The sequence below is a fragment of the Sinocyclocheilus rhinocerous genome, unplaced genomic scaffold, assembly GCF_001515625.1.
Source record: "Sinocyclocheilus rhinocerous isolate Xijiao unplaced genomic scaffold, SAMN03320098_v1.1 scaffold160, whole genome shotgun sequence".
Classification (NCBI taxonomy): Eukaryota; Metazoa; Chordata; class Actinopteri; order Cypriniformes; family Cyprinidae; genus Sinocyclocheilus; species Sinocyclocheilus rhinocerous.
Window position 1 is genome coordinate 273,256 of NW_015624563.1, and position 11,902 is coordinate 285,157.

At 36.5% G+C, this 11,902-nt stretch overlaps 1 protein-coding gene across 1 annotated transcript in view; it reads right to left on the reverse strand.

The window, feature by feature from the left end:
- The window catches only part of nln (neurolysin (metallopeptidase M3 family)), a 14,178-nt gene extending 4,785 nt beyond the window's left edge, over nucleotides 1–9,393 (reverse strand). Inside the window, exons 1-7 of the mRNA XM_016556267.1 lie at nucleotides 9,366–9,393; nucleotides 8,815–8,963; nucleotides 5,955–6,059; nucleotides 4,506–4,608; nucleotides 4,266–4,426; nucleotides 3,338–3,473; nucleotides 806–1,172 (exon numbers count right to left, since the gene is read on the reverse strand). Coding sequence (XP_016411753.1) covers nucleotides 806–1,172; nucleotides 3,338–3,473; nucleotides 4,266–4,426; nucleotides 4,506–4,608; nucleotides 5,955–6,059; nucleotides 8,815–8,963; nucleotides 9,366–9,393 — 1,049 coding nt within the window. The remainder of the gene's footprint in view (nucleotides 1–805; nucleotides 1,173–3,337; nucleotides 3,474–4,265; nucleotides 4,427–4,505; nucleotides 4,609–5,954; nucleotides 6,060–8,814; nucleotides 8,964–9,365) is intronic.
- Between the last annotated feature and the right edge of the window lie 2,509 nt (nucleotides 9,394–11,902).

The window sequence follows — 11,902 nt, forward strand, 5'->3', positions numbered from 1 at the left end:
AAATATAAATAAATATTTTATTTTATTTCAAATGTTATATTATTATTATATTTCAAATAAAGTGAATAAAATTACTTTTAATAGTTTTAGTTTACAATGATAACACCTGGTGATTTATGGGTAATTGAGATATAAGAGTGTTTATGATAATAAAAAAGGAAAAATATTTTTCAAATCTAGTTTAAAATATGTGCCAAGTCCTCAACTGCTTGATTTCATATGGTTTTTAAACTTTTAAACAATTTTTAAGAAAAGTTTCAATGTAATGTCTCTAAAAATGTACTAAGTAATAACATATTTTCCTTACACCTTGAACACACCATAACCATTATTTTTCTAATCATTATTTATTTAAATATTTTTTTTCAAGGTAAAAAGTTTCTAAATTTTTTTAAAAATATATTATTTATACGTATATTACTTTAAAAAAAATTAAAAATAGACTTGTTTTCAGGAGTTGCACCACAAGACATTTCACAATTGAACTAGACTTGCCTTCTCATAAAAAGGTTAAATTATCTGATATTTTAAGAGACATACAGATGTTGATAAAAAGTGATATGAGGGCCTGCAGGGTCCTCTCTTATATGATCGTTTCCTGTTTTAAGGTTTTTTTCAGCATGTTGGTTGCACCGCATGACTTTGATGGACCAGCATACAGTAGCTATTCTATTCATCAACTTGCTGAAGGTTGTCAACCAAGGAAATTTTGCTAGTTAGGCAAGACCAATTAGACAATCCAAAACATAACACATGCTGGCCATTTCAGAGCAGAAAGAAAGACTTTTCATCTTGAATGGCTTACCTGGGATGCAAGTCCAAGTAAAACTGTCCGATCTCCTCTCCAGTCACAGAGTCCAGTACGGAGTAGAGTTTGACGCTGTCGTGCCACACAAGAGCGTCCTCCACCCGCTGGAACCTCAGACCCAACAGATCCTGATAGATGTTCAGCAGGCCCTCGGTCACCACCTCCAGAGGGAAGTACTCGATCAGTTTGTCCTTATCCACCGCAAACTTCACTTGTTCCACCTGGTTCATGTAGTAGGGCATGTCCCACGCGTGGAGCTGTCCGTCAAACGCCAAGCCCCGCCTCTCACAGTCAGCATGTTTGAGTGACAGCAGGTAATGCCGCTCCTGCTCGCCAACTGGTCTCAACCTCTTATACAACTCATCTATTGAGCGTGAAAACATTTCGGTTATATAACGGTCATGTAGACATGTATATTCATGTAGAAACTGCAACAAAAGAGCTAAAATACCATGAGCACCTGCCTAAGGCTGATGATACACTGGGCAACTTTTTGGAGCAATTTTGCCGGACAACTTTTTGAGCAATGGCAATTTTGGGAAATGCTGACCTCAGCGGGCAACCAAGTGAGACACAGGGCCCACGACCGATCTAAAATATCCAGATAGAAATTTATTGCCCATTCTCAATGGGAAAGTGCCCAAGCAACATTGCTCAAAAAAAGTTGCCCGGCAAAATTGCTCAAAAAGTTGCCCCGTGTATCATCAGCCTAGTATGTTGTTGCTGCCAAAACAGCAATGACCCACCGAATCAAGCCTCTATAACAGATGCCCTGAGGTATCTGGCACCAAAACATTAGCAGCAGATACTTAAAGTCCTGCACGTTGTGAGGTGAAGTGACCACAGATGGACCTTTTGTACCAGAAGAGCATCCCACAAATGCCTGATGGCATTGAGATCAGGGGAATCTGGGCAAGACCTCAAACTCATGCTCTTCAAATCATTCCAGAACAACGTGTTTCCTGATGACGAAGCGATATCGTCCTCTTTTCACTGCAAAAAATGCTTTTCTATCTTAGATTTTTTTGTCTTGTTTCCAGCCAAAATATCTAAAAATTCTTAAATCAAGAAGGATTTTCTAGACAAGTAAAAATTGTCTTGTTTTCAGAAAAAAAAATTATCAAAGACGCGATCTGAGGGAATCGCCGATGCGTCGCCGACGCCCGTGAAATATTTGGCATGCTAAATATCTGGAGCTGTCGGCGATTCACAATCACGCTGTGTGAAATGAGTTCTGACTGAAAACTACATCAGCGATGACCAACAGCCAATGAGAGACCAAGATACAGGGCAGGGGGAAGTTCGGGGAGGAGTTATATGAAACGTAGTTTGCGGACCAGTGTTGCCAAATCCGCTATTGCCGCCGGTTGTTTTTTATGTCAGCAGGTTGAAGCGACCACAATAACGTGATATTTAGCCCCTGGAATGTGAATTGTACCAGGAGAACCCCGCAAAAAAATTTGTATTTTGAACAAACGGACCCCCTCGAAAGCAATTGGGCTATTTTCAGGCTAGTTTTGAGTAGTAATTGGGCGGGTTTTGTAGCTAAAACCTGGCAACCCTGCACCAGACAGAGCTGTCAGCGATTCTTCCTATTGTAAAGTCATGCAGTGTGTAACCTCCTGTCGTCGTTCCATCGTGCAGTGTGAACACAGCAACAACTGAATGCTACCCCAGATAGTCACGCAGTATGAAAACAACAGTGATGCGAAAACACATTTCATTACACCAAATACACAACATAATGTTCTTTTTAGCAACGTCATATGACCCCTTTAAAATGTAATAATATGTCACAATTTTTATGTTTTCGCTGCAGTTTTGATTAAATAAACAAGAGATGTTTTTCATACATTAAAAATTAAATCTTAGAATCTTACTTATATCTCCTACAATGTTATTAAAACATTAAATGTCAGAATTTTAATGTATCTTCACGTGCGCAGAGACTTGGTGATCAGGTGCTATGATGTGATCAGAGCTGTTTTCAGATATTTTTGAGTACATAATGTTTACATGATTTCAGTAAATTTGTGTTTTGATGGACCAATATGGTTTATCGAGTCAGATGCTGATCCTAATATCTACAAAACTGCTAAAATCAAACAAATATATATCATATACCAAGTTTTATTCAGAACTCACTAAGCAAATCCAAAATAATCTTTTGGAAGATTTTAAAATAAAGGAAACTACCAGTTTGCCGAAGCTTATATATTTGTCTATTAATACATATAATTTGTATTACATCAACATAAGTAAACCGGCCTGTAATATGGTTCTAAAAATAAAAATAAAGAGTCTAAACTACAATATAAAAGAGTCATAATCTACAGCAAAACACAACCAATATCCATGAGGCGAGTCTCAGACAGATGATAAATCATACATTTGTCATGTCACTTTAACAACAGAACATGATGACAAGGGTCACCAAACGGCCCGTCACTCCAGACTTAACCTGTGCGTGCCTGAATGAAAGCGCTGATCCGCAACAGGAAGAACCCAACAAAAAGAGAAGAGACATACCAAGAAATCGAGCCACATTCTCAGAGTTTTTGGCCACGGTCATTTCCAGCACGTAATTAGCATGACTGCTGAAGCCCAGTAGTTTGGCTAGCCTTGCCCGCAACTCAATCAGCTGTTCAAGAATAGCAGTGTTCACCTGGAAACATCGAGCAAACGTTAAAGGGTTAATTCACCCAAAAATGAAAATTCTGTCATTAATTACTCACCCTCGTGTTGTTCCAAACCCGTAAGGCCTTCGTTCATCTTCGGAACACAAATTAAGATATTTTTGATGAAATATGAGAGCTCTCTGACCCTCCCATAGACAGCAAGGTAACTACCACGTTCAAGGTCCAGAAACGTACCAAGATGATCGACAAAGTAGTCCATGTGACAAAGTTACGAAGCTACGAGAATACTTTTTTGTGCGAAGAAAACAAAAATAAAGACTTTTTTACGTCATCACGCCGGATCTGGGTCAGCGCCGCCACACGCTCGCGTCATGATACTGTCGTGAATGCACGTCCACAAGTCACACAGTAGAGACGAAAATGTGGAATAAAGTCGTTATTTTTGTTTTCTTTGCGCAAAAAAAGTATTCTCGTAGCTTCGTAACTTTACAGTTGAACCACTGATGTCACACGGACTACTTTGTCGATCATCTTGGTACTTTTCTGGACCTTGAACGTGGTAGTTACCTTGCTGTCTATGGGAGGGTCAGAGAGCCCTCAGATTTCATCAAAAATATCTTAAATTGTGTTCCGAAGATGAACGAAGGTCTTACGGGTTTCGAACAACACGAGGGTGAGTAAGTAATGACAGAATTTTCATTTTTGGGTGAACTAACCCTTTAATAGTGCAACCAGAACATGACTTTTAGGATTCATTATAGGACTTTTAGGAATCATAGGATTCAAAGTCTCGTTATAAATGCACGAGTTGAACCTACATCTTTGCACCTGCTGTGAAAGGCCATCTCCATCTTCCTCCTGGTTTCGGGAACATGACATCTTTTCATCAGGGGGAAGTAGTGCGGATACGCAAGGGTGACTTTATACCACCCATCTTCTGCTTTCTCAAGACCATTCATGTAGCTTTCTGCAAGACCCACTTGAGAAGGGATGGAGGAAAATTGTGTCTGAGATGAATTCTCTACAAGAGCTGTTATATTAATGAAAACCATGCTTACCGAGATCTTCTTGCGAGAACAACAGTACTGTATTTTCCTCATTCAAATTTTGGTTGAAGTCAATGGAGAGTTCACTAATTTGCTTGGAGATTGACTTGATTTCCTGAGTGAAAAAGACTAAACATTGAAAGACCAATAAAAATAATCAAGAACTAGATCTGTAGAATTTCAAGGACAGTAAGGATTTTTCTGCTTGCCCAGTCAGGCCACGAGAAGCAAGGCGACATAAGATAAGAAGTCTTGTTTTCTGAGAAATAGATCAAAATGTAGTGAGTTTATGATTAAAACAAGAACAAATATCTGCCAATGGGGTCAGAAAAATCTTAATTCAAAGGGGAAACCATTTTCATACCCCACTGACCGATGATTGTTCTTGTTTAAAGCATAAACACACTTAATTTTGTTTAATTTCTCATAAAACAAGACTTCATATGTTCAGTTGTATCTTGATTTAAGGATGTGTAGATATTTGCATTGGAAAACAAAAATACTGAGGAGGATATTCATTATTTGCAGTACATGCAACATTTAATGCCACGACTTTATGAATTTAAGACTTTCTGCTTCGATTTAAGACATTTTTAGTTTGAGGAAGGGAAAATGATGACTTTTTAAGACCCAGAGAACCCTGCAAAGTAAAAATTGCTTTCTTTTTAAATTAATTTAAATGTAATAATTTAGATTTACATTTATCATTTTAATATTATTACTTAAAATGAAGTTGTTTATATGTATAAACAAATATTTTATACATGATTTTAAATGTACATTTATTATTAGAATTATTTTTAAAAATTAGTGCTGTCATACGATTAATCGCATCCAAAATAAGTTTTTGTTTACATAATATATGTGCGTGTACTGTGCATATTTATTATGTATATATAAATACACACACATGCATGCATATTTTTAAGAAAAATATGTTACGTTTGTATATGAAATATATTTATATATAATATAAATTATATGAATATAAATATGTAAATTATGTAATTTTCTTCTAAATATATAGGTGTATGCATGTGTATTTATATATACATAATAAATATACACAGTACATGCACATATATTATGTAAACAAAAACTTTTATTTTGGATGCGATTAATCGCGATTAATCGTTTGACAGCACTAAAAAATATATTATCATATCATTTCTAAACATAGATTTTTTCAGTGCCAAGTTTCTTTTTGCAATAATAAACCCTGTTTTCTGGGTTAATAAATAAATAAATAATAAAAAATTAAAATAAAACACTTGCTAGGATTTTAGAAGCAGATGCTTGGCTGTTAATTTCCATAATGAGGCCGAGTTACACACCAAAGAGTTTGTTCAAATCACTTACTTAAAGTATGAGCAATAGAAATAGAGACACTCTACTTAAAAGAATCATATGTGAATTCATCCGCACATACAAGTTTGTAGTAAACAAGCAAAACAAACCTACTTCTTGTATATCCTTGGACAAGTGCAATCCATTCCGTTTCCCTAATTTTATGAGTCGTCCCAGGAATCTCTCCGACTCAGGCAATAAATCACCAGATTGTTTTTCCTGTAAAGATAAAGTGGGAAATGCTGAGCCTCATGCTGTGAATGCCTGTAGTTATGTTTACTGCTGCGGTTCTGACAATGGGCCAAACCTACAGTACATGGGCCCCACACACGCTTTCCTGTGAATGGAGACTTCCACAGGGTCACAACGAGGACAGTGAGGCCTCCATACTGGCCTTCAGAAGAAATGGTGTGATCATTTCATTACAGCTCAACAGCCCTGGAGAGAGGACAGCCTGAAAATAGTCTCCTGCTCACTCCAGAGACAGACTTCCACTGAAATGATCATTTCAATTTGTGAATCAGCAATATGAAACGGCTTTGGATAAAGCCTCAATGGGCTCGGCCAACACTGCCAAATGCCTCATTTTATGGGGCACCTCTATGAAACTGGACCTGTCGCCAACTCGCCAAATGACTTTTTAGTACCCAGAGATTAGGCTCTCCATTGATGAGTGCTGACAGATATTAATGACTTAATATGACCTCCAATCATAAAACGACAACACATGTACATTCATTCAAGACAATAAGCATGTAATAAGCAGGTGGTAACAATATTAATTAATAGGGTTAAAAATACTGGTTTAAATTAACTTTGAAAATGGAATGAGATGGAAAAATACAAATTTTGTTCCAAACCCATAACATTAGTTCATCTTTGAAATACAAATGAAGATATTTTTAATGAAACCTGAGAGATTCCTGTGCTCTATTTAAGGTGTATTACACCACAACTCTCACACTTCATGGAGTTATAAAGATATTGTAAAAGTAATCCATTTGAATCAAGCGGTTTAAACCAAAGCTGCATCCGATATCGCACATTGTTATAGATGCTACTTGAAACTTGAGCCTAAATAAATTAAAATACATTTGAACCTTTTTTTTTTAAGATTTATTTTTGGCGTTTTTGCCTTTTATTGATAGGATAGTAGTGAGACAGGAAGCGAAGTGGGAGAGAGAGGGGGGATGGGATCGGGAAAGGTCCGCGAGCCGGGACTCGAACACGGGACGCCCGAAGCGCAATGGCGCTACATGTCGACGCGCTGCCCACGAGGCTATCGGTGACGACCATTTGAACCTTAAAGGGTTAGTTCACCCAAAAATGAAACTTAGTCCATAAATTACTCACCCCTGAGGCATCCTAGGTGTATATGACTTTCTTCTTTCAGATCAATCCAGTCGGAGTTATATTAAAAATGGTCTTTGATCTTTCAAGCTGTTTAATGCCACTCAGCGGGTGTTGCATGCATCAGTCCAAAAGAAGTTAAATAAAAAGCGCCCATCCATAAAAAATAAAAAAAAGTGTCTCACACGGCTCCGGGGGGGTGAACAAAGGCCTTCTGTAGCGAATCGATGCGTTTTTGTAAGAAAAATAACCATATTTAAAACGTAATAATCAATTTACTCTAGCTTGTGCTCACTGTTGTACATGGAAGCAGCTCCAGGAAAGATCAAAGACCATTTTTAATATAACTCCGACTGGATTCATCTGAAAGAAGAAAGTCATATACACCTAGGATGCCTCGGGGGTGAGTAATTTATGGACTAAGTTTATAAATAAACAAATATAAAAAATAAATATAAGTGCACGGTGGCAGAATTATTTTGTTCATCTTCAAAACTCAAATGAAGATATTTTTAATTAAACCTGAGAGATTTCTGTCACTCCATTGAAAGTCTTTTACACCAAATCTTTGACGCTTCAAAAAGTCCATATGAATTAAATAATTCAATCCAAAGCTGTGACCAAAATCACATACTGTCTAGAAGGCACTACATTTGGTTTGAAACTTACTTTGTGACCATTAAAAAAGTATGTCCTATATATTATGAATATGGTTAGTATGAATAACATATGGACATTCTACATCCGCCATGCTGTCATCTGGTTACTTTTCGCCTGCTATTTTATGAATACTATGAATTCAGATTTATTACTTGTCTAACATTATCACATACTGTTTTTCATCAACTATATAGCAAAAAGTATGCATACTTGGACGAAGGGCAGGTCTACTAAAAAAAACAATAGCTGTATCTGAAGAACAGATATAATTTAGGCTTTTATTCAAATATAAAGTTTATATGTTTATATTATATTATGTTATAAACACTGATCAACGCACATGCATAGCGTGCTTAACACACAAGAAACAATGAGGTTTGTCTAAGTCTCATTACAGTATGTCGGGTTTAAGCTGCCTTTAACCGTATTTTTTACGGTTTCTTTATGAAGTTTTTGAAGTTTGAAAATTTTAATAGAATGGACTTTCAACTGACAGACAGAAATCTCTCAGGTTTCAAAAAAATATCTTCAATTGTGTACAAAAGTCTTATAGGTTTGACATGAGGGTGTGTAAATGATGAAAGAATTTTCATTTTTGGATGAACTAGGCTATCCCATAAAGAATCATCCTGGGGCCGTTTGCATACTGTTGCATGAATACTGCACATTTTGACATCCTGCTCATTTGACATACTGCTCTTTGCATACTAAATAGTAGAGAAGAACACAAGGCTAGAGGTTAGTGCACACACACTCAGACACGTTTAGCAGTGTCAATCAAATGGATGACATTCAGCTCATGTCCTGTACTCTTTGCACTGTGCTATGAGTAAAATAGAATACAATAAAATAATATAGAAGGATAATACAGAAAACAATAAATAGAAGAAAATGAAAAAAAAATTAAAATGGATGAGTGCACAGTAGCAGAATTATTCAGAATATTATACTGTAGTTGTGGTACCTGCAGGGCTATAAGTCTCTGAAACACATCGGCCCTCATGCTCACTTCCACATCAAAACCCGACAGGCGCTTATCAGCCTCGGTGCTCGCCAATCTCACCTCTTTACATGGAGAAACATACTGAGGAAAGTCCAACACATGCCGTGAAGCTGAAACAGAGCACAGAACAGTGAAACCAGTTGCATTGCCTGGTTTTCAGAAGATAACCTGACTAAAACCAGATATCCTCTCATACTAAAGCTTTGTAAGGAATGACAGAGTAAGTCAGAGAATGTATGGTTTGTTTAAATGAGCCCAGTCGCATTCATGCATTCGGTTCATAGTAAATAGTAATGGCAACCCAGTCAAAGCGCATAAAGTGAGTTAAATAACAGAAACCACAATACCTTCTAGCCGCTCGAGTCACAGAAATGCCGAGGATAAACATTGCATGCCTATAAATTCATACGTGCGACGTGCAAAACTGGGATGCAACTCCTACCTTCACACTGTTGCAAACCATTACTGCTATTACTAATACGATGAAAGCTTGGCTTGTGAATAATAATTACGTAAGTAGACGTTCACCTGATAGCGCATTCTGATTGGCTACAAGGTAAATACTGGTAGGCGGGAGCTCGTCAACTGGCGAATTAATGAATGCGGTGAAAGATTAGTTTATGAATATTAAATAAGTAACAGTGACACGATCGTTTTTACTTCGTTTTACACGTACATTACATAAACAACAAAAAGAAGGGGTTCTTCCATTAAACGTTCGATTTAATTAAATTAATTTAGCCACATTTTTAATGTGAGCTGTTATTTATTATTTCTTTAAATGTAGTTTGATTTGTGGTTTGTAACCCTCCCTGCTGAAAAAGAAACAAACGAAAAAAAAAAAACGGCTAAAACCAGCCTAAACTGGTTGGCTGGTCTTAGCTGGTTTAAGCTGGTTTAAGCTGGAAGTAGAAGTGGCCAAAACCCCTCTTAAACCAGCTATAACCAGGCTGGACGACCAGCTAAAACCATGGGCGTAGCTTGTGGGGGGGCCAGGGGGGCCTGGCTCCCCCATAGCGATTTAAGAATTGTATTAATATTTATTTATATTTATTTATATGAAGTAAAAATGCATATAATGCAGTTAATAATACATGTAAAAGTGAATACGTAAAAGTTAATACATTTTAAATTGTTATTGTAAGTAAATTAATAAATCAAAACAAACTTAACGTCTCCCTCAATCTCATTTGCGTAAGAATTGTCACGTGGCGAATCTGCATCTTGGTGGATAATAGACTTAACGGTAATGCTTGACTGTTGTGTGGAATAAAATGATGTTCCGCGTTTTTAACAACATACACGTACTCTCGGACTGTTCTGATTCTGGTCAGTGTCCGATCAACAGGACTGAAAAATCACCACAGCAAACTCTTCATAGTTTTCACGTGACATCACACCCTTACAGGAACGCCCACATGGAGGGCAAAACAAGGCTTTCCTCCACTGACCGCCAGTTATTTTTATGAGGTTTGCATTAAGTAGTAATGTAGTAAGACGGTGATATTTAAAGGCCAAATTCACCTTGATGATGCAGACTTTGCACAGGCAAGCAGATGAACCCAGAATATAAACGCAATGTGCAAAGTTTCACATTAAATGTTTTCCCATAGAAAACCGTTTTAAAGAAAACACTTAACCGTTTAGCGCATTGCGTTCATGTTCCGAGCCCATCTGCTTTTCTGTATAAACTTAAAGCATGCATCATCAAAAAGATGTGTACTGAATTTGATCTTTAAAGGGATAGTTCACCCAAAAATGAAAAATTTAAGTTTATCTGCTTACCCCCAGGGCATCCAAGATGTAGGCGACTTTGTTTCTTCAGTAGAACACAAACGAAGATTTTTAACTCAAACCGTTGCAGTCTATCAGTTGTTCTACTGAAGAAACAAAGTCGCCTACATCTTGGATGGCCTGGGGGTAAGCAGATAAACATCAAATTTTAATTTTTGGGTGAACTATCCCTTTAATATCACTGTTTTAAAGCCACTTTAAGTGTTTTCACATTAAACATTTTAGAATGTCCCGCTGTTTTTACTGATTGAAATATTGCGGCGGGTGCTTTATATGGATTGATAATGGCCAAAACTTGCTTCTTTTTTTTTTTTTTGAGAGAGGTGATCTAAATATTTTTGGATTGGAACAGATGTAAAACTGACGGGCTTGTGCTGCAGTTCTATGGATGCTTTGCCCGCCAGATCTTCCAGCCGGTCACGAGACTGAAAACTGTGAATTGTACTTATCTGTTTAATGACGTTGTTATTATTATTAGTGATCTATATCAGATAGGTTGATTAGCTGGCTAATATTTGGTGAGATTATCGGTATGTACAGTACTGATAAGCATTATTGAAGTTTTACATTTACATGTTTTAATAATCTTTTGTTGTGCTTTAAAGAAGTGCACTGATTTTGACTAACACAGTACAGCACATGTAAAGTACTTGGTTATTATCATTCTTATTTTAGTGTGTTATTAGCAATTACATCGAAAGTTCATATATTAAAGTTTATAATAATATACACTATTATAAATATACAAAATTGTAACGTCATCATTATAAATGTGTAATTACTAATACATTTAAATAAATGACATACATGAAAAGTGTCAAGAGAAATGACATTATATTTTAGGTTATCATAAAAGCTGGTCAGTAAATTCAGCAGTACACTTTAACCATATTTAAAAAAAACAATAGGAGTAATAATGAAATGACATATGAAGATGTACTGAAGTCCTGCTTTAAAAAAAAAAAGCACTGGAAAGTTCAGGTAATTAGTAGGGCTGGGTAAAAAATATCGATATCTCGATATTAATCGATTATCATTTTTACGGAACAATATCGATTCTTAAATCCCAAGAATCGATTAGTCTAGCCTGTTTTCAGTTAATGGACGGAACGTTGAAGGGCACTTCCCATCCAAAATATCGCAATAAGCATTGTGCTTTGGTACTTTTAATATGAAACAAAGTCTCAGATTTCAAATTCTGTCCATTGTATTGCAGTATTCAAACAATAAATGCCGTTTTGGCGCTGTTTAATCT